At 47.1% G+C, this 23,189-nt stretch overlaps 1 protein-coding gene across 1 annotated transcript in view; it reads right to left on the reverse strand.

The window, feature by feature from the left end:
* The window catches only part of LOC148143774 (uncharacterized), a 167,576-nt gene that overhangs the window by 63,079 nt on the left and 81,308 nt on the right, over positions 1–23,189 (reverse strand). Inside the window, exons 4-5 of the mRNA XM_087975265.1 lie at positions 1,420–1,939; positions 797–1,335 (exon numbers count right to left, since the gene is read on the reverse strand). Coding sequence (XP_087831391.1) covers positions 797–1,335; positions 1,420–1,939 — 1,059 coding nt within the window. The remainder of the gene's footprint in view (positions 1–796; positions 1,336–1,419; positions 1,940–23,189) is intronic.

The following is a 23,189-nucleotide window of genomic DNA, read 5'->3' on the forward strand; positions in this document are numbered from 1 at the left end:
TCCAATCTCATTTGTCAACTCTGATGCGGAGGTGCTGGTGTTGAATTGGGGTGGACAAAGTCAGAAGTCACACGGCACCAGATGAAGTGATGAAGGAGCAGCACTCATGAAAGAGCAATGCTCCTAAAGCTTGTGATTTCAAATAAACTTGTTGCACTGTAACATGGTGTCATGTGACTTCCGACTTCTTCAAATCTGGGTTTGTCTCAAACTTGACAGGGTACTTTGTCCAACTCGGCATATTTTATCAATATTGCTTGGAGGAATTTTTTTTAAGATTAGATTCCCTACAGTATGGAAACAGGTCCTTTGGCCCAACAAGTCCACACTGGCCCTCCGCAGAGTAACCCAGCCAGACCCATTCCCCTATCCCTATTCCTCTACATTTACCCCAACTAATGCATCACACCTACACATCCCTGATCACTTTGGGGCAATTTAGATGGGCCAATCCATCCTAACCTGCACACCTTTAGACTAGGGGAAGGAAACCAGAGCACTCAGAGGAAACCCATACAGACGTGGGGGGGGGGGGGGGGCATCGTGAAAGCTACACACAGACTGTCATCCCGAGGGTGGAACTGAACCCAGGTCAGCATCGTGAGGCAGTGGTACTAACCACTGAGTCACCATGCCACCCCTGAGCCACGTAGGTGGGCTTGTGTGGGTTGGGGGGAGGTAAGTCCAGCACAAAACAAAAAAAGCTCACTGTACCCACTGTCAGAATGGGCAGGAGGTTCAGCCCTGGGGGTGACCCATTGCAGTGTCACTGGTGGAATCTGATTGTTGGATGCACTGGTGCCTCCGCAAGTTGCAGGAGGATGTGAACCTCCGCCCGCAGTCAGGGCAGGCAAACGGCCTCTCCCCGGTGTGGACCCATTGGTGGGCCAGCAGTTTGGAGGAGCAGGTGAACCCCTTCCCACACTCGGGGCAGCTGAATGGCCTTTCCCTGGTGTGGACCCGCTGGTGGGACAACAGGTCAGAGGAATTGCTGAAGGCCTTAGCACACTCAGAGCAGGCGAAAGGCCTCTCCCCCATGTGGATTTGCCGGTGTCTCAGCAGGTTGAAGGACTTGCTGAAGGCCTTCCTGCACTCTGGGCAGCTGAAGGGCCTCTCCCCCGTGTGGACCCGCTGATGGGCCAGCAGGTTGGAGGACTTACTGAAGGCCTTCCCACACTCTGTGCAGCTGAAGGGCCTCTCCCCGGTGTGGACCTGCTGATGGGCCAGCAGGTTGGAGGACTTACTGAAGGACTTCCCACACTCTGGGCAGCTGAAGGGTCTCTCCCCCGTGTGGACCCGCTGATGGGCCAGCAGGTCGGACGATTTACTGAAGGCCTTCCCACACTCTGGGGAGCTGAAGGGCCTCTCCCCCGTGTGGACCCACTGATAGGTCAGCACGTTGGAGAAATTGCTGAAGGCCTTCCCACACTCTGGGCAGCTGAAGGGCCTCTCCCCCGTGTGGACCCGCCGGTGCTTCAGCAGGTTGGAGTCGTCGCTGAAGGCCTTCCCGCATTCGGGGCAGCTGAATGGCCTCTCCCCCGTGTGGACTCGCCGGTGCTTCAGCAGGTTGGAGGAATTGCTGAAGGCCTTCTCACACTCTGGGCAGCTGAAGGGCCTTTCCCCCGTGTGGACCCGCTGATGAGCCAGCAGGTCGGAGGATTTAGCGAAGGCCTTCCCACACTCTGGGCAGCTGAAGGGTCTCTCCCCCGTGTGGATTTGCTGGTGTCTCAGCAGGTGGGAGGAATTGCTGAAGGCCTTCCCGCACTCTGGGCAGCTGAAGGGCCTCTCCCCCGTGTGGACCCACTGATGGGCCAGCAGGTTGGAGGAATTGCTGAAGGCCTTCCCGCATTCGGGGCAGCTGAATGGCCTCTCCCCCGTGTGGACTCGCCAGTGCTTCAGCAGGTTGGAGGAATTGCTGAAGGCTTTCCCGCATTCGTGGCTACTGAAGAGCCTCTCACCAGTGTGTATATGCTGGTGGGCCAGCAAGACACAGGAGCTAGTAAAGCCCTTCTCCCGCTCGGGGCAGGAGAACGGCCTCTTCCCAGTGTGATTGCACTGATGAGCCGCCAGGACAGATGGGACACGGAAGCTCTTCCCGCAGTCGCCACAATTCCATGGTTTCTCAACAGGGCGTGTTTCCTCGGGTTTCTCCATGGCCGAAGCTTCAGCTGCACACACACGTGTACAACCCTGCCATGAATTCTTCTTTCCAGGCAGTAGAGTTGTTTCAGGCTCCACACTCAGTGCGCTGCAACAGTAGGGTCTTTCAACCAGTGCCCCCGTACTCAAACAGGAACCAAAAAGAAAGCTTTGCTCCTTCTCACAGAATCATAGTTGAAAATTGTTGCTGTCCTGATGGATTGAGTAACTGTCAGACATTGACGTGAAAGTGAGGACTGGAGACACTGGAGAGTCAGAGTCAAAAACTGCGTCACTGGAAAAGCGCAGCATGGCAAGTAGCAACAGAGAAGCAGGAGAATCAACATTTTGGACATAAGCCCTTTATCTGTTGACTTTGAACTTCTGTCTTCAGATAGTCTGTAAGAAAAGATTATAAAAGTCATCACTGCCAGTCCGGTTAAGAATATCAAGGCATTGACACTGACACCAGAGAGAAACTGTACATATAGATGTGGCAAATGTTAGTGGCTAGCCAGAGTGATAGAGATATGGAGCACCCTTCCAGATAACCTAACCTAATCTCGGCCGATTTGCCAGCATTTTTGCCCATATTGTCTAAACCCTTCCTAATCGTATACCCATCCAGATGCCACTGCACCAGCACCCACCACTTCCTCTGACAGCTCTTTCCTTAAACATGCCACTTTCTGCATGAAAGACTTATCCCTTAGGTTCCTTTGTTAAGTTCTTTTGCTTGAGCTTCTTACACTGCAATACGCCAACTTCTGTGAACAACCAAACTTTATTAAGTACAGTACAAGCTGTGGAGAAACTCTGAACACTCTTCGCAATGCTTGAACACAACATTTCCAAAAAAAAAACAAACCGCTTAAACAAAGTAAAACTGAAACAGAGGCTTACAATTGAAGTTAGAAGGGCAGAAGGAGACAGTGTTAGCAGCCTTTCTCCACATAGTCCACTGATTAACTCACCCAAACGGGACTTCAGCTTTCAGGACTGACCACTCCCCTTTCATTGTACAGGTCACTTCTAAAACATAAAAGCTTTGGCCTCAAGTCTCATCTGTTCACATATAACCAAAAATGCCTCCCAATACCATTTTTCATCTCTGTACTAAACGAGTCGCTTCAGAGCCCAGGTTTTTTTAACCACCCTTCTGAAAAAAAAACCAAGGACACAGCATCCTTGAGAAGAAGGACCAGCTTTTAGTAAAAGGACCAGCTTTGTGACAGAGGGATATAGGCCAAACACTGGCAGGTGGGATTAGATTAGTTTGAGAACATAGTATGGAGTAGTTGGACTGAAGGGACTGTTTCTGTGCTGTTTGACTCGGTAATTGTTCTGCAATGGTCTGAAAACCATTTTCTTGCCTTCCCCCATAAACATCCACTTCTTTGTTGTTCCAAATCAGATGAACTCAGCCTTGAATATATTCAATGATCCCATAACTGCAGGAAGACATCCCCACTTCTGGACTCAATTCCTCTTGCTAAGATAACACCTGCTTTGCTCATTGCTTGCTGCACCTATCTCACAACTGGCATTAACTGGTATGGAAGGACGCTGAGGCCCCTTTATACACATTCCTGATGAAGGGCTCGTGTCAGTAACGCTGACTCTCCTGTTCCTCGGATGCTGCCTCATCTGCTGTGCTTTTCGAGCACCACACTTTTTGACTCTGAACTCCAACATTTGCAGTCCTCACTTTCTCCACATCCCAATATGTCAACATTAAAACAATGCATCTCCTTTCTGCTTTCCCTCCCCACCCCCCACAGGGAATGCTATCACTTCACATCGTGGTACTGCATTTTCCATGAGTTTGCCAACTGAGACACAGACCTGGCCCAATTTTTCCAGAATCTGCCCCCTCCATAAATTGAGATTGAAGGCGAGAGAGAGAAACACAATCGGGTTGTCTCTGATTAGTAGGAGGACCACGCTCCTTCCGGTCCTCCAGGGCTTCCTATTGGCCCAACAAAAGAAGAGCATGCGCAGATTTCGCGGACAACCAGGAGCACGCGCAGGTTTTGCTGACACTGGCGAACATGCGCAGTGTGTGTTGTCACCGAGGAGCATGCGCAAGATGCTCTGTGAAGTTGCTGGTGTCACTGACAGATTTTGTGGCCAAATGACACTCGGAGACAAGAAAGGCTGGAGCGACATTTTATATTTATCCTGCGGCTCGACATTTTATTCCTTTTGCATTTTATTTGACTACTCATCTTTTCCTCAGGGTAGGGGACTCCCAAACTGGAGGGTATAGGTTGAGGGTGAGAGGGGAAAGATTTAAAAGGGACCTAAGGAGTAGAAAAAAAGTGTGAAAGTTAATTCCCCTCAAGTGCCCTCTCCAAACCTGCACATCTTTGGATTGTGGGAAGAAACCGGAGCACCAAAGGAATCCCACGCAGAGAAGGTGCAAACTCCACTCAGACAGTTGCCCGAGACTGGGATCAAACCCGGGTGCCTAGCGCTATAAGGCAGCAGTGCTAACCACTGAGCTTGTTCAGAAAAAGCAGCAATTAATTTATATTAGAGTGAGAGGGGAAAGGAGTAAAAGGGACCTAAAGGGCAACTATTTCAGGCAGCGGGTGGTGTGTGGATTGAATGAGCTCCCAGAGGAAGTGGTGGAGGCTGGTACAATGACAATATTCAAAAGGCATCTAGATGGGTATATGAACAGGAAGGTTTGGAGGGATATGGGCCAAGAGCTGGCAAATGGGCCTAGATTAATTTAGGATATCCGATTGGCACGGAACAAACAAATTGTTTCCATGCTCCACTACTCTATTTCTACATCATCAGAACTGTTATGACACGGACTGCACCCCCCACTAATTTAAACCCAAAAAAGATTTACCCCAGGTGGTAATGTGAAAATTCAAGAGGTAAGGAACTGTTTCGAAAAGTCACTATTTAAAGTTTTATTTAATGATCTAGGACACTTACTTGCAAGTGTTTAAATCTGCTGGGATTTTTCGTACCGCCAAATCTATTAAAATCTGTCTGAACCAGTTCAAATCTTGGACGAAAGCCCCCAAATTTTACAACACTGGGTGCAACCTCCCCTACCTAATTTAAACCAGCAACATAGAGAAGGTTTAACCCATGTGGTAATCTGTGAAAATTCAAGAACCAAGAAACTATTCCCAAAGGTCAGTATTTAAAGTTAAAATTAACAACTTCATTTATTAAAGTCTAACGGAAAATAATTAATTAACAACTATTTACAACTCCTGTCTCTAACCTATCTTCTACCTTCCCCTGTATGATACCAGTCCAATAAAAAACCCTTGATTAAGATTTACCGAAAGACTCAAACTTCAAAACCAGCCAGCTGTTAAATCTTCTCTTTGTATCTTCCTCTGTAGATTTGCTCTCCAGGTCGGTGTCGATGTTTTTTCTCTGTGCAGACTCCTTCTCTGGACAGGTGCTTCTGAGTTTTCACTAGCAGCCTACATTTGTTGGTCTTTTGGCAGTTCTCCTGTAACTGTTCAACATTTTTTTTTGATTTTGTACTCCAAAGCATCAAATCATTTGAGGAGAAAGTGAGGTCTGCAGATGCTGGAGATCAGAGCTGAAAATGTGTTGCTGGAAAAGCGCAGCAGGTCAGCCAGCATCCAGGGAACAGGAGAATCGACGTTTCGGGCATAAGCCCTTCTTCAGGAATGAGGAAAGTTTGTCCAGCAGGCTAAGATAAAAGGTAGGGAGGAGGGACTTGTGGGAGGGGTGTCGGAAATGCGATAGGTGGAAAGAGGTCAAAGAGGTCAAGGTGAGGGTGATAGGTCAGACTGGGGTGGGGGTGGCGAGGTCAGGAAGAAGATTGCAGGTTAGGAAGGCGGTGCTGAGTTCGATGGATTTGACTGAGACAAGGTGGGGGGAGGGGAAATGAGGAAACTGGTGAAATCCGAGTTCATCCCTTGTGGTTGGAGGGTTCCTAGGCGGAAGATGAGGCGCTCTTCCTCCAACCGTCGTGTTGTTGTGGTCTGGCGATGGAGGAGTCCAAAGACCTGCATATCCTTGGTGGAGTGGGAGGGGGAGTTGAAGTGTTGAGCCACAGGGTGGTTGGGTTGGTTGGTCCGGGTGTCCCAGAGATGTTCTCTGAAACGCTCCGCAAGTAGGCGGCCTGTCTCCCCAATATAGAGGAGGCCACATCGGGTGCAGAGGATGCAATAGATGATGTGTGTGGAGGTGCAGGTGAATCTGTGGCGGATATGCAAGTTTCCTTTGGGGCTTTACCCCTCACCTCCCTCCAAGGCCCCAGATCAGCTGGTAGTTGCCTGTCGTGTTCCTGGTCAGTTGTTTATACACTTCCTTGCAGAAGTCCATTCTATTCCGAATTACTCAAAAACTGCATAAATCCATGTAAGATTCTGTAGCTCCCACTTTAGAAATAGAATCAGTCTGACCTAACATTGGGATACAGACAGACTTTAATGTCTCACCTTCAATGCATTATCTGAGCTGAGATGACACCTATTGTTAAAAGCTATCTTGAGAATGTAAGTTTAAAAAAAGTTCTGGGATTTACAAATGAAGGAACCAAAACTAACATGGTCATCCTAAAAGATGCAAGCTCACCTGCACACTTTAGCACACCGGATCCACCCTAAAGTGCAGATCTTTGGACTGTGGGAGGAAGCCAGAACACCCAGAGGTAACCAACACAGACACAAGGGGGAGAACATGCCAAACTTCACACAGACAGTCACCCAAGGGTGGAATCAAACCCAGGCTCCTGGCGTTATTAAGCAGCATTGCTAACCACTGAGCCACCATCCCACCCAGTGCTTTGAGGTTCTGCTTTGTCTTTGCAGCTTTTACCTTCTCATGCGCCCTCAGCAGAGGCTGTGTCCTCCTGACATCGTTGGACCACACCCATTGCACCTCCCTTTCCCACTTCTCCAGCCCTGAACGCATCGGTTCCTGAATCCCGGCACCAGATTCCGATACCATCTGTGCTTCTGCTGCCAACTGCAGAGAACAAGAGGCAATCCCTGTCACTATTCTGTCCCTTACCTCCCCCTCCCTAACGTTGTTCTTACTCCCACCACCCCACAGTTAGCTCCTCCCCCCTGCAGCCCTCTCCCAGATCCCCTTTGCCTGCCTGACCTGGGCTCACACCCTCCTGACCCTGTCCACTGACCCCATCAGAAGACTCTGTATGGAGGGAAAGACCATCTCCCAGAATAAAAAAACATCTAATTAACTTTCCGCCTTGCCCTCCCAGCATGTCAGCAAACTGGCTTCCAGCTCCACCTCTCTGAGCCGAAGGTCCTCCAAGTTGTGGTTGCCCTGGATCACATCATTCAGAGCCTTCCACCTTTTGCAAATCGAAAGACAAGTCTCACCCTGCCCTCTCCCGTGTCTATTGTGTAACTGCTTAATCATTTTTAGTGGCCGGGCGAGACTGATAGCCAAGTTTGGAACCCATGAGGACGGCCTTCACCAGGACCTTGGGTTTATGTTACATTACAGGTGACCCCACTACACTGTACACATTCTGTCTCTCTGTCTCTCACACACAGCCATACATTCTCACATACTCATGCAGCCACTCTCTCAGATATACGCGCTCTTTCAGATGCACAACACATGTACCCACCCACACTCTCACCCACACACACATGCTCTCACAGACTTATACTCCTGCACACTCTCACTTTACCAAGCATGCACACACGCAAACACATACTCTCTCAGCCAGACTCACGGGGAAGCACACACTCACTCACTCTCATGCATGCACACATAGATAAGACCATGGGATGAATTTGCATTTGCTCAAAAAGTGCACAACCTGCAGACAGTCAATCCATGTAATATTTTATAAATTCCTACTTTGACTCAAGACAGACTCGAACCTCACATCTTTCATGCATTGTCTGAGCTGAAATGGCACCTCTTTGTAAAACCTTAAGTTATCTCGAGACTGTGACTTAAAAGAAGTTTTGGGATTTACATACTAATGAACTGAAACCTGCAACCCATTCTAAAGATGAAACACTTAAAAGCAGTCGAGGTTTGTTCAATATATCATTTTGCTACAAATTCTGTGTCTTATGATCCTGCTGTACAGTTACCTGACGAAGGAGCAACACTCCGAAAGCTAGTGCTTCCAAATAAACCTGTTGGACTGTAACTGGATTTTAACTTTGTTTCCAGTGAAAACAGCCCACCCCTCCCATTGCTGCCAGTAAACTTTACAATGCTGAGGAAACAATGAACCATCAGCCTGAAAAATGTACAATTCTAATAATACGAGCTACACATTGACTGCTCCTTCTGATATAAGACATTGGAAACCTCGCGTCGGAGATTGAAAGAAATTAGCAGCTTTAAAAGAAAAGCCTGTTGGATCTCATAGCCTTCAATGTTTGAGTCCGACAGTAAGTTCAGGTAACTTTTGTTGGGACCTAACTTTGTTGCAGCTTCAGATCGTCCCAGCAAAAAAGTGCACAAAAAGTAGCTTTTTATTGAAACTCTCACATACACACACACATATACACACACACTCTCCTGCATCCCGCTTCCTTCATTATTGGTCAGCTGAGTTGTTCCTTTGTAATTCGATCCATGGTGCAGCCTTAGCCTGGAGGAAGTATTGCTTCACTCAGCAATTGCAACTCATAGAGGTAAAAACAATGACTGCAGATGCTGGAAACCAGATTCTTGATCAGTGGTGCTGGAAGAGCACAGCAATTCAGGCAGCATCCGAAGACAGGCAAAATCGACGTTTCGGGAAGGGCTTTTGCCCGAAACGTCGATTTTGCCTGTCTTCGGATGCTGCCTGAATTGCTGTGCTCTTCCAGCACCACTGATCCAGAAATTGCAACTCATAGCCTGTATGCAAGTAAGATTCGCCCCGCGCATTTGCAGATGGGCTGTCAAGAATCAACCACGCTGCTGTGGGTCTGGAGTCACATATAGGCCAGGGAAAGGATGCAGCTGGGACGACTGAGTGAATCCTTTGCCACAACGGCAGTTTCCTCCCTAAAGCATAAGTGAATCAGATTGGGGTGTTTGTTCCCCGAAAATGGTTTCATAATGAGATTCTGAACTCCAGATTTCTGACTGAATTCCAAATCCGCCATTTGCTATGGTGAGATTCAAACCCGGGAGCCCCCAGAACTGGGTTATTAATGCAGTCGAGAATGGCACTCGGCCGAAGCTCCTTCAATCCCCCTGCGATGGAGGTGAACTCACTGATGTCTCTGCAGGTGGGAGGAGCAGGTGAAGCCCTTCCCACACAGAGAGCAAGTGAACGGCCTCTTTGATCCTCCAAGCTGAGTAAATGGTGTGAAGTCCTGTACTTTTCACAGTCACCGCATTGAATCTCCCTCATTTGGGTGTATCAGTATTCTTCCTGCCACACCAGTGTCCAAGCAGACAAAAGCAAACATTTCTTCTCGACTGGAATGGCTGCTGATATTCAAGTCCCAATGAATCAAGTGACTCTGTCAGAAACTGATGTATCTTTTGGTTTCAGATTTATTTCCCTATGTCTTCCTGCAAAAGAAACCATGAAATAAGTCACGGTCAGTACAGTCAAATGAACATAACTTCGGTGAAAATTACTTAGATTGCCAGATACCTGCTGATCATATATTATCCATGACACAGAAACCTGAAAACCCTCATTCAGCCAGATAGCATTTAGTATATAAAGAGGAAAACTTCATTTAGGTGACAATCACCTGGAACAATTTTCCTACAAAGGTGCTGGAAATGGAGCTGAATGAAGGATATAAAAATGAAATGTCAAGGCTGCTTCAGGAAAGAAAGCCAGCAAAGTTGCCGAAAGACTTCCTGCTGACCTGTTAAAATAAAATGAATACAAGAAATACAGGATGTAATTCCATTACTATATTTGAAGGTGAAAAATCATAGCCATGCAGCTTGTACAACAGCGAATATCAGATATACACCATATGAAGCAATCATAAAATCCCTTCAGTGCAGAAAGAGGCCATTTGGCCCATCGAGCCTACTCCGCCATTCTTTAAGATCATGGCTGATCTATCCATCATCTCAGCTCCACTTACCTACATTATCCTGACTACCCTAAATTCACCTACCATCCAAAATCCCATCGAACTGTGCCTTGAATATGCCTGCTTCTATTGCTTCCTTGGGCAAAGAATTCCATAGATTCACCACTCTCCAGGAAATGTAGTCCCTCCTCCTCTGCCTTAAACCTACCCCTAATCTTGTTACCTAGTCTAACCCACAAGCAGAAACGACGAGATAGGGTGAGTCTGGGTGGCATGCTGTTCGATGAGTCAGTGTGGACTTGATGGGTTGAATGGCCTCCTTCCACACTGTAGGGCTTCTATGATTTACTGCAGTTGTGTTTGCCCAGAACCTCCCAACTTCTGCAAATTGAAAGACAAGTCCCACCCTGCCCTCTCATATGTGTGTTATCTAACTGCTTCATCGCTTCCAGTGAATACAGCCCACACCTCCCACTGCTGCCGATAACCTTTACAATGCTGATGCAACAATGCAATACCTGCAGTACTGAAAACCGTAAGGCTTCTGATGATACCAGTTACTGATTCACCACTCCTTCTGATGGACAGCATTGGAAGTACATTGTTGAGGGCTGAAAGAAATGAGCAGTTTAAAACAAAAACCCACTGAAACCCTTCACTAGGCTTCCCACTCAGGACACTTTACTTAAAACACTTCAACCCCACATTGCAACAAATTCCCACATTCCATCAAAATCCTGGATATCCTCACTTACTCAGTTGCCATCTCGCAAATGAAAGATTTCATTTTAGCTCTACTCCCAGCGTAAGGACAAAATATCTTTGGAAGCTGCTCTGAAAGTCCAGTCTTCACAATAATACTTCTGCTTTCCTTCAGTCCAAATTGTCTGTGCTGACCAGATATCCCAAATTAGCATAGTCACATTTGTCAGCACTTAGCCTATATCCCTCTCAATTCACCCTGTTACCAGATGCCATTTAAAATGCTGTAATTATACCAGCCTCCACCACGTCCTCTGGCAGCTCATTCCATGCTTGCATCACTCTCTGTGTGAGAAAGTTGTCCATGTGGTTCCATTTAAATCTTTCCCCTCTCACCTCAAATCTATGCCCTCTAGTTTTGGACTTCCCTACTATGTGGAAATGTTTTTGGCTATTCACCCTATCCATGTTCCATATGAACCTCTATAAAGTCACCCCTCAGCCTTCAATGCTCCAGGGAAAATAGCCCCGGCTTATTCAGCCTCTCCCTATCGCTCAAACCTCCAACCTTGTAAATCTTTGCCAAACCCTGTCAAAGGTTCACAACACTTTTCCTGTAGCAGGGTAACCAGAACTGAACGCAGTATTCCAAAAGTGGCTGAATCAATGTCCAGTACAGGGGCAACATGACCTCCCAACATCTGTACTGAAATGCACTGACCTATAAAGGCAAGCATACCAAACACCTCCTTCGCAATCCTGTCTACCTGTGACTCCACTTTCAAGAAACTATGAACCGGCTCTCCAAGGTATCTTTGGTCAACAACACTCCCCATTAACTTTGCAGATACTTTCCTGATCTGCCTTTCCAAAATCAAAATTTCAAAATGGGGTTGAGAAACGTATCAGTTGTCATTAAATGGTGGAGTAGATCTGATGGGCTGAATCGCCTAATTTCTGCACGTTTGTCATATGGTCTCTTGCTGTCCTGGACACAGGGTGAGAGAATTTGGAGCAGGAATAGGTCATTTGGTCTTTCAGTCGGCACCAGCATTGAACAGTTCATAACTGGATATAAATGTACCGGCATCTAGGTGGACAGGGTGGGATTTTTTTCACTGCAGCATTGGAGGTTGAGAGATGACCTTAGAGAGGATTATAAAATCTTCAGGGGTATCGATGAAGTGAATAGCAGGTATTCTTTCTCTGGGATGGGTGTTTCAAGGTTAGAGAGCAAACTTTGAAGATGAGAGGAGAAATATTTTAAAAAGACATGAGGGGCACCTTTTTATTTTAAGACAGAGAATAGTTCTCATGTGGTATTAATGTCCAGAGGAGGTGATGGATGCAGGTACAGTAACAGTGTTTAAAAGACATTTGGATAAGTACATAGAGATGTACAGCATGGAAACAGACCCTTCGGTCCAACCCGTCCATGCTGACCAGATATCCCAAACCAATCTCGTCCCACCTGCCAGCATATCCCTCCAAACCCTTCCTATTCATATATCCATCCAAATGCCTCTTAAATGTTGCAATTGCAATAGGAAAGGTTCAGAGAGTCTGGGCCAAACACTGGCAGGTGGGACTAGTTTAGTTTCAGAACACAGTCAGCATGGACTAGTTGGACTTAACGATCTGTTTCTGTGCTGTATGACTGTAACTGTTCTATATTGGTCTTAAAACCATTTTCTTACCTTCCCCCACTTCTTTGTTCTTCAAAGTCAAATGAACTCAGCCTTGAATAGATTCAATGATTGACCGAACTGCAGGAAGACATCCCCACTTCTGAACTCAACTTTTCTTGCTAATAGGGTAAAAACAATGACTGCAGATGCTGGAAACCAGATTCTGGATCAGTGGTGCTGGAAGAGCGCAGCAATTCAGGCAGCATCCGAGGAGCTTCGAAATCGACATTTCGGGCAAAAGCCCTTCATCAGGAATAAAGGCAGAGAGCCTGAAGCGTGGAGAGATAAGCTAGAGGAGGGTGGGGGTGGGGATAGAGTAGCATAGAGTACAATAGGTCAGTGGGGGAGGGGATGAAGGTGATAGGTCAGGGAGGAGAGGGTGGAGTGGATAGGTGGAAAAGGAGCAAGGCAGGTCGGACAAGTCTGGACAGTGTTGCTGGAGGTTAGAAACTAGGATGAGGTGGGGGAAGGGGAAATGAGGATTTCGAAGCTTCTCTTGCTAATATACCACTTGCCTTGCTGATTGCTTGCTGCTCCTGTCTGACAACTGGCAGTGACTGACGTAGAAGGACGCTGAGGCCCCTTTGTCCATCCACACATCATTCCTGATGAAGGGCTCATGCCCAAAACATTGACTCTCCTCCTCCTCAGTTGCTGCCTAACCTGCTGTGCTTTTTCAGCGCCACAATATTCAACTCTGATCTCCATCATCTCACTTTCATCACATCTCAACATATCACCATTTAAGCAATGCGCCTCCTCTCTGCGTTTTTTTTTAAACATCAAGAGCTATAGATTGTGTCACTGCATTTGCCATGTGTTTGCAAATTGAGACACAGACCTGGATCAACTTTTCCAGAGTCCGTCCCCCCGCCGCCCCACGATTCACTCTTTCCTTTCAGTTGCTGCAAGTTAACAATTGAACCCCAGAATGAAACAAAAAATGCAAAAAGTGGTGAGAAACAGACTGTTGTACTCACAAAAGTTAGACAGAGGAAGGAAGTTACAGTCTGGGGTGAAGTTCACAGAGAGAGGAGCAGCAGCAGCTTCAGAGCTCACGGTCCAACCTCCACATTTCGACAATGGCCGGCTCTGGTTGGCAGGAGGACCAGTCTCCTTCCGGTCCTCCAAGGTTCTCCATTGGTCCATGGAAAGGAGCTGATGCGCAGTTTCTGCGGGCACCAAGGAATATGCGCAGTGCTTTGCTGACACTGGCGGTCATGCGCAGTGCTTGCTGACACCGCGGAGCATGCTCAGTGTGCAGGAATTTGTTACAAATTTTAAAGTTAAAAATCACAATACACCTGGTTATAGTCCAACAGACTTATTTGGAAGCACTAGCTTTCACAGCGCTGCTCCTCCATCAGGTGGTTGTGGAGTATAAGACCGTAAGACACAGAATTTATGATCGTATACTCCACAACCGCCTGATGAAGGAGCGGCGCTCCGAAAGCTAGTGCTTCCAAACAAGCCGATTGGACTGTAACCTGGTGTGTGATTTTTAACTTCGTACACCCCAGTCCAACAGGGGCACCTCCACATCATGACAAATTTTAAGTGTCCAAATGCGAATACGAGAGAAAAATACCAAAGCAAATTTTGTCGAAATGTTTTTCCCCTGTGCCTAGACATGGTATTCCTTTTGCATTTTGTCTGGCTGCTCAACGTTTCTGTCGTTTCCCCAGGGTAGAGGTATTGCAAAACTACAGGGTATAGGTTTAGGGTGAGGGGAAAAGAGTTTAAAAGATTTACAAGACTCGGAATATAACATTCACCCCTTACTGGGCGAAAGTGAGGACTGCAGATGCTGGAAATTAGGGTCGAGAGTGTGTGCTGGAAAAGCACAACAGGTCAGGCAGCATCTGAGGAGCAGGAGAATCGACGTTTTGGGCAAAACCCTTCATCAGAAAATAGCCATGGGGAACTGCAGGGCTGTAGCGTAATCGAGTGTGTCTGGGTGGGATGCTGTTGGGAAGGTCGGTGTGAATGGCCTGCAGGGATGATATGCCTTAGCCATGCTTATATTGAGAAATGGTTACCCCAAATTTGCTGTGGGACGAGTGTGTTCCAGTTGGTGGGTCACTGACACCAGTCCTGGATTTGTGCTGTCTTTCGCTTCCCATTCTGCCCCTAGTCCATTTTCTCCCCACCCACTGCCCCCGCCCTTTCTCCCTTCTTCACACTGCACCCCGATTCTCTCCCCAATCCTCTGAACCCCAGTCATTCTCTACTCCCCAACCTCTGTCTCCTCTCCATTTCTCTCCCTTCTTCACCACCACCAGTGCCCCCGTCCGTCCTTTCTCGTGCGTCAGCCCTCTTTGATCTGGTGGCCGAGCAGAGGCTGATAGCCATGTTTAGAACACATGATAATGGCCTCAGCCGAGACCCTGGGTTCACATCACACTACAGGAGACCCAGCTACACAATACACTCTCACACACAAGCAAACTCTCTTACATACTCACACGCTCGTGCAGACCCTCTCTGATAGACATGCTTTCTCTCAGACACACAGTAATACATCCCCACACTCAACCCTACGCATACACCATCTCACATGCTTATACTCCATCACACACACACTGTACCCAGCATGCACACGCACACACACGCTCTCTCTCTCATGCATGCACTCACATATAGAAGTCTTTGGGGTGAATCTGCGTTTGCAGTATTATATATTTGGATATAGAACCAGTCTCACTCAAGATTAGGATACAGATAGACCCTACCCTCACAGCTTTCATGCATTGTCTGACCTGAGGTGTCACCTCCTTTTATAGAACCTTAAGTTACCTGGAGAATGTGACTTTTAAAAAGTTCTGGGATTTACAGATTAATGAACCGAAATCTACAACCCGTTTTAAAAGATGAAAGACTCAACAGCAATCTAGGTTTCTTCAATATAACATTTATGTTACATGACACTATAATCTTTTATTCTATATTCTGTGTCTTATGATCCTCCTCCACAGCAACTACAGCTCCAAGGAGATCTGTCCCAACTTTCCAATCTGTCCCAACTTTCCAATCTACCTTCAGAACTGACACACCTCAGGCACGGCACCATTCACGTCAACCTGTTGATACCCTGAGACCAACGAGCCACATGCCATGGACGCAGTCAGCTCCATAAGCAGCTGAGACTTGCTCAGTACGAAATACATTGTACATTGCTCCCAGAATTTCAAGCCGCAACGAGTTTCAAGAACATCTGCTTCTCAGTCTGTCTCCTGCTCCCAGGACACTGCTGTTTGTCCCGTCCCCAGGGACCGGGCTCTCTCCAGTAGCGGATAATTGAACCATTTTGTTTCTATTTGCAAGCTGTGCTGGTGGAAGGCAGAGCCCATTCGCTCTTCTGCTCTCTCTCACTATCACTTGGGGTAGGAGACGTCATTGACACGAATGCATCAAATGGCAACTTTGAACTTGTTCCAAACGTCTGTTATCGGAGAAATGGCAAGGTGATGTGCTATCGGGACAGACAGAAATGGACACCGGAGACTCTTCCCTCAGGTAAATTGATATGAGTGCCTGCTTGTGCAGCCTGCTTGGTGTTCAGAATTTGTCTTGACACAGCAATCCTGCAGAAAGTCTTTTGTTACACGGGCGTCTGTTTCTTTACCACAGGAAATGGACGAAGAAAAGCAAGTCATGTGTTTCAACTTCACCACCTGAGGGAAGAGGTTTCACACTTGAGATCAGAACACACCGACAGAACAGGACAAGACAACTCAGAGCTCCACATGGTGCCAGCGCAACTGTGTAAATCTGACCCTAACCACTCTCTGCACGAAAACGTTCTTCATAATGTTATTTTTACTTCCTCTCCTCGAGACACTGCCTAATTGTTAGCGATCATTTCAGGCGTGGTACCATTTTCACTATATTATTTTCTCTGTCTAAACCCCTCATGTCTTGTAAAACGTCAACTGGGCCAGATTTCAAACTTCTGTCTCCAAGGAGAGCTGTCCCAACTTTCCAATCTGCCTTCATTATTGACATTCCTCATACACGGCACAATTCACGACAACCTGTTCAGCGCTGTCTCCAATCACCTGCTCTTCTGCTGTCTCCCTCTCTCTGAATCACTTGGGTAAGAGGTGTCAGTTTCACTAAAAAGGCCCTGACCATGCGGTTGCCTGACACTTAATACATCACCCTGTTCCCTGGCCAACATCTCTGTTTCAGGCTTGGAGCAGTGTTCTAGCTCCAGATGAAAGAACAACACCTCATTTTCCACTTGCCGAATCGTTGAGGATCCTTTCAGGTGTGGGAGCATTTTCACAACATTATTTCCTGTTTCTGGGTCCCTCATGACTTGGAAAAGTTCGGTTCTCCGAGGAGAGCTGTCCCAATTTTCCAATCTACCTTGATTGCTGACATTCCTCAAACACTGCACCACTCACGTCAACCTGTTGAACACTATCTCCAACCATTTCACTTCCCTGTTTTCCGCCTCATTCGTACTCCAGACAGCCCAACCTCGTTTCACGAAGGCGTTTTTTGAGAAAATTTATCAGGGAGTTTTGCACAAGTCAAGTTAAAAAACGCGGACTCGCCTGCGATTTGAACCCGGGACCTCTCGCAATTCGGCATAGTAAAGGACCCTAAGCGAGAAACATACGCCTAGACCAACGAGCCAGAGAGCCGGCACGCCGCTAGCGCCCCACACCGCTTGAGCGACCTGAGACTTGCTCAGTATGAAATACATTTGAGATTGCTCTGAGAATTGCAAGCGGCAAAGAGTTTCCTGAACAACTGCTTCTCATTCAGTCTCCCTGCTGCTGTTTGTCCCGTCCCCAGGAACCGGGCTCTCTCCACTGGCAGATAATTCAACATTGGGCCAGTATATCACTGGGAAATATTTATGTCCAAGCTTTTTTCGGAAGCATATTAGAAGGCTAGGTGCAGAACAGAGGGCTGTTATACCGGAAAGCTGCTAAAGACGACATTGAGTGAATAGGAGAGAATGCTTTCTCAGCTGGGTTATGGTCCCAACACGCACCCGTTGTGCCAGGGGTTCCACCTCGGTTCCACTCTTCCTTCACTCGCAACACCCCACACCCACCTCCCGTGGTGCCAAGGCACTTTCCCCTGCAACCGCCGAATGTGTAACACCTGCCCATTTACCTGCTCCCTCCTGAATATCCAAGGGCTCAAACATACCTGCCAGGTGAAGCAGCACTTTTGTCACAACCTAGTCCACTGCATTCGCTGCTCACAATGTCGTTTCCCCAATGTAGCATGAAGCATAAACTGGGTGACTGCTTCGCAGAACATCCCGGTTCTGCCCACGGAAAAAAGGCCCTGACCTTGCGGTTGCCTGCCACTTTAACACATCACCCTGTTCCCTGGCCAACATCTCTGTCTCAGGCTTGCAGCTGTGCTCTAGCTCCAGATGAAAGAACAACACCTCATGTTCCACTTGGAGACCTTACAGCCCTCCGGTCTTCAATATCGAGTTCCATAACTTTAGGGCCTGAACTCCCCCATGTCCTTGACCCCTACCACACAAACGACTCCTTGTTATCACCTCGTCTGCTATGACACACTACGTATTGTTAGCCGCCAACAGTCTCCATTAACAGTTATTCGCCCTCCCACGCGGATCGTTATTCACTCCCACGTCCTTCCTATTGTTCTCTCTGTGAGCTGGCGGCAAACACAGCAATGTACATTGGAGACTCTGAGCCAGCTGAAACTTGCTCAGTTGAAGTACATTCCACATTGCTCCAAGAATTGCAAGCAGCAAAGCGTTTCCAGAACATCTGCTTGTCATTCTGTCCCCGGGGCAGAATGGCCACTTTGTCTCATCCCCAGGAACTGGACTATCTCCACTGGTGGATAATTAAACCATTTTATTTCTACTTGCACGTTGTTCTGGGGGGTGGGACTGGGTGTAGAGTGGGGGGCGGGTAGAGTCCATTCGCTCTTCTGCTCTCTCTCTCTCTCTCTCTGAAACCCTTGGGGTGAGAGGTGTCAGTTACATTAATGCGGGGAACATGAACAACTTTGATTGTGAACTTTCTCCAAGGGTCTGTTATCGGAGAGATAGAAAGATGCTGTGCTGGCAGGACAGAAAGAAATGGACACCGAGGACTCTTCGCTCAGGTAAATTCACATTGTTGTGCAGCCTTCTTGGTGTTCAGAAATCGTCTTCACGCAGTAATCTTACGGAAAGTCTATTGCAAAGTGGGCATCGCTTTCTTTGCTGCGACTGCGCAGCAGTTAACATCTGAGCCCCAAGTATCCCAGATGAAGAGAATCCGAGTGAAACCTTCACTCACTGAGAGTCATCCCCACGGCCCTGAGCTGAGGGACTGCAGGCAGTCCAACACGGAAGGGACGGTTAAAAATGAAGCAGTTTTGCTCCCTCAGCCTCTCTGTCCCAGAGACAGGCAGTGGGACGGCATAAACACGTAGCATCATTCTCGCGCAGACAGAAGCCGTTCAGCCCATCGCGTCCACGGCGACTGTCTGTCACTTCTCTCTCTCTCTGAGGTTATTCACAATCGGTGGTATCCGTCCTAATAGTAGGGGGCTATGTCTGAGTCGTGATGCGGTTTCTGACATGCTTGTCATTCTCGTCTGAACCAGGGTGGCGAATTACTGCAAGGAATGGACAAAACCGCAAGGCATGTGATTCAACTTTACCAGCTGATTGGCATCGCAGAGAACTGGGTTTGCGATTCGGTTCAGAGGAAACAGACGAATACCAGAATGCCACTGAGACCTCTAAAATCAGGCCACTTGATTTGACAAGTGCATCGATATGCAATATTTGGTAAGTGAATGCAACTTGCAGAAGAGAGGACCGCTCTTAAGGTGATCTTACTCGAGGTGACGTAGAACAATAGCAGAGAATGGTTTCGATCCATCGACCTCTGGGTTATGGGCCCAGCACGCTCCCGCTGCGGCACTCCGCTGCCGCACGCAGCATCCTTTCCACAGAACACTTCAGGTTTTCGTCTGGCACGCGGCAGGCACGTTCGAGTCTGATGTCAAAGACCTCCACTGCTGCCGTGTAATATGCTGTTTCGCAGACGTATGGAGGCTGTGTAAATATAAACTTATTTCTAAATTCCCACATTCTGTTGGTCGAACTGTGATTTCACACTGAATCACAACATGTGTCACAGCGCAGACGGAGGCCATGCGGCCCACCTTCGCTCTGCTGGTTCTACACTTAAGTAAACGTGTGTCTCTGTTCGTTTCATTCTCTCGCCTTCTCAGCGTAAATCTGCACATCTGAACGTGACCACCGAATTCCCTTTTGTGTCCATTGAATCTTACTCTTTGTCAATGACAGACAGGGACTTACTGACCCTAACCACTCCCTGTACGAAAACGTTTTTCCTAATGTTACTTTTACTTCTTTTCATTATGACTTTAAAATTCTGCCGAATTTTTGAGGTAGAGGTAAACAGCCAAAGATAATCACCGTCACTGCTTCCCTTCAATCGACTCAACTTTGTGAAACAGTATCTTTCACTGGCAAATCACGCCTCTCACTGTTCGAGTCTCATTTCCAAACACTTGGCTCATCGCCTCAAAAGCAGCTCTGCGGGTATCTCTTGTTCCACCCTGACAGGCAGTGGGTTGCAGATTCCCGACCAGTCCCAATGTGATTGAAATATTTCAACCCCTCCACTGGTTTGCATCTTTAAAAAAGCCGTGGAACAATCTCCCTTTCCTTTTGACGACAGTTCTCAACTGTAGTCGGCAGGGTTCACACCTGCGTGGTGAAACCGCAATGGATTTCATGTCTATCGCATTCACCTCTCGGCCCACCAATACAGAACCACACTGACAGCTTCATTTCCCAGGTCTCTCTGCCTGTGGAGCTGAGAAAGAGTGAATCATTGCAGAGTTTGTTTGAATCCAATCATTTCACAGGTTTCGAAAGGGTTAAATATCTGCTCATGGCGAGTCAGAAAGATGAAATGGACGTTCAGTTAAAAAGAAATACAGAAATTGCAGGAGCAACTCAGCAGGTCAGGCAGCATCTGTAGAAAGAGAATCAGAGACAACATTTCAGAACTTTTTTTTTCCTCATCCAGGTGCAGCCAAACCCACTGAGTTGCTCCAGTAGTTTCGCTTTCTGTCTCGGACTGTTAGCATCCGCAGTCATTTACTTTAGAAATTCAATCAATTCAGAAACCCCTTTGTGCTTCCTCAGTGGAAAAGATTTCCGTTTGGGAAACATTTTCCTGACACCAATAAAAACGCGCAACTTTGCAGCCAAGAAAGCAGCAGGAGCGTGAACAAAAAACACGCCGGCCCTGCGTAGCCTCGAACCACGAACCATCCGTTTACGAGCCGAACGCGCTGACCAATTGCGCCACAGACACAGGCCCGAGCATCACGAGCACAGTCTCGTTGAGGAAGCTACTATTCAATTCATAATTCAACCTGCCCCGCCCACAATTACCATTGTCTTCTATCAGTTCAAACACAGCGAATACTGCAGAAAGCCAACGGGTCGAACTGCATCTGTGGAAAGGTAAACAGAGCCGACGTTTTGAGTGTGTTACGGTTTTTGTTCAGAACTCAGTGTTTTGCCTCTTCCCGAAGTTGGTCCAGGTCTGTGTCTCAATTGGCAAACACATGGCAAGTGCAGTGCCGCAATGTGAAGTTATCGCCTTGGCTGTTTAAAAAAAAGCAGTGCATTGTTTAAATGGAGATATATTGGAATGTGGAGAAAGTGAGGACTAGAGGTGAAAGTCGAAAAATGTGGCACTGGAAAAGCAGAACAGGTCAGGTAGCATCTGAGGAGCAGGACAGTGAACGTTTCGGACACAAGCCCTTCATCAGGAATGATGTATGAATGTACAAAGGGGTCTCAGAGTCCCTTCACACCAGTCAATGCCAGTTGTCGGGCAGATGCAGCAGGCATTGAGCGAGGCAAGTGGTATATTACGAAGAGGAATTCAGTTCAGAAGTGGGGTCATTAAACATATTCAAGGCTAAATTCATCTGAGTTTTGAACAACAAAGAAGTGGATGGTTATGGGGTGGAGGTAAGAAAATGGTTTTAAGACCAGTACAGGTCAGTCACAGAGTCAGACAGCACTGAACAGACCCTTCATCCAACTCGTCCATGCTGAGTATGTTCTCAAACTAAACTCGTCCCACCTACCAGTGTTTGGCCCATAAACCTTCGAACCTTTCATATTCATGTACTTATCCAAATGTCTTTTAAACGTTGTAACTGTACGTGTATAAAATCATGAGGGGTATGGATAGGATAAATAGGCAAACTCTTTTCCCAGGGGTGGGGGAGCCCAGAACGAGAGGGCATGGGTTTAGCATTAGAGGGGAAAGATACAAAAGAGATCTAAGGGGCAACGTTTTCACGCAGAGGATTGTACGTTTATTGCATGAACTGCCAGAGGAAGTGGTGAAGTCTAGTACGATTGCAACATTTAAAAGGCATTTGGTTAGGTATATGAATAGGAAGGGTTTGGAGGGATATGGGGCCGTGTGCTGTCAGGTGGGACGAGATTGGGTTGGGACAGTTGGTCAGCATGGACAAGTTGGACCAAACAGTCTGTTTCTGTGCTGTACATCTCTGTGACTCTATGACTTCTTCTGGACATTCATTCTGCACTCAGACCACTCTCTTAAAAACGATCCTTGTTCTGTCTTTATAAAATCTTTCTCTACTCACCTCAAAATATTTGCTCCCTGATCCTGAAACCCCCAGCTGAGGGAAAGGACAGCTGCTGTTCACCTCATCCGTATCCCTCATGATTTTATAATCCTCTATATGCAGTGCGTAGTGGCTCATTGAAATAATGTCCTGATGCAGCTTCGTTTGTGGGTGTTGGGATGATTGCTTCTGTGGTTAAGCACTTGGTTTGCGTGTGTTGTTTTTCTGTAGACGCTAGTGTGAAGTTCCCTATTGACTGTTCGCTCTTCTGTGACATCTAATAATGGCACTTTATTGTTGTTCTCCTCCTCCTCAAACCAGGAGCCCCCCTCAGGCCATAGTCTCACTACTTGGAACACCAATATACAGACTAGTCAAAGGCCTCCACTGAAGACTAGAACACCAAGTCGAAGATTCACGCCACTCCATTTTCTCCATCGAAGAATTCCTGAACACCAAAGACACTAAGTTAGAAGAGGATGGAATAATGCTGTCCTTTGACATAACAGCCCTGTTCACATCCATTAACATCAACGTGGCCAAAGAAAACTGGAGACACTACTCGAAGAACCAAAGACACAAACACAGCACCAACTTCATCAGCAAAGATAGCACTATCCAGCTCGTGGAACTGTGCCTTAACCACCCACTTCATATTCAGTAACAAGCCCTACAAACAAATAAACGAAACACCCATGAAACCACAAGTATCAGGATTCCTAGCAGAAGCAATAATGCAGAGTCTCAAACCAACAGCCCTTCCAAAGATCCAAACCAAACTTTGTGTCCACCACAGTGATGACACTTTTGTCATCAAAACATGAAGTAAATTAGAGGAAACCTACAACACCATCAACAATATCCTTACTGGCATAAAATTCACAAAAGAGGAGAACAACAACAAAGTGCCATTTCGAGATGTCACAGTCGAGCGAACAGTCAATGGTAAATTCAAAACAGCGTCTACAGGAAAACAACACACACGAACCAAGTACTTAGCTACAGAAGC

The sequence above is a fragment of the Chiloscyllium plagiosum genome, unplaced genomic scaffold (genome assembly GCF_037043375.1).
Source record: "Chiloscyllium plagiosum isolate Xiang-an unplaced genomic scaffold, Cpla_swu_hap1 HiC_scaffold_27, whole genome shotgun sequence".
Classification (NCBI taxonomy): domain Eukaryota; kingdom Metazoa; phylum Chordata; class Chondrichthyes; order Orectolobiformes; family Hemiscylliidae; genus Chiloscyllium; species Chiloscyllium plagiosum.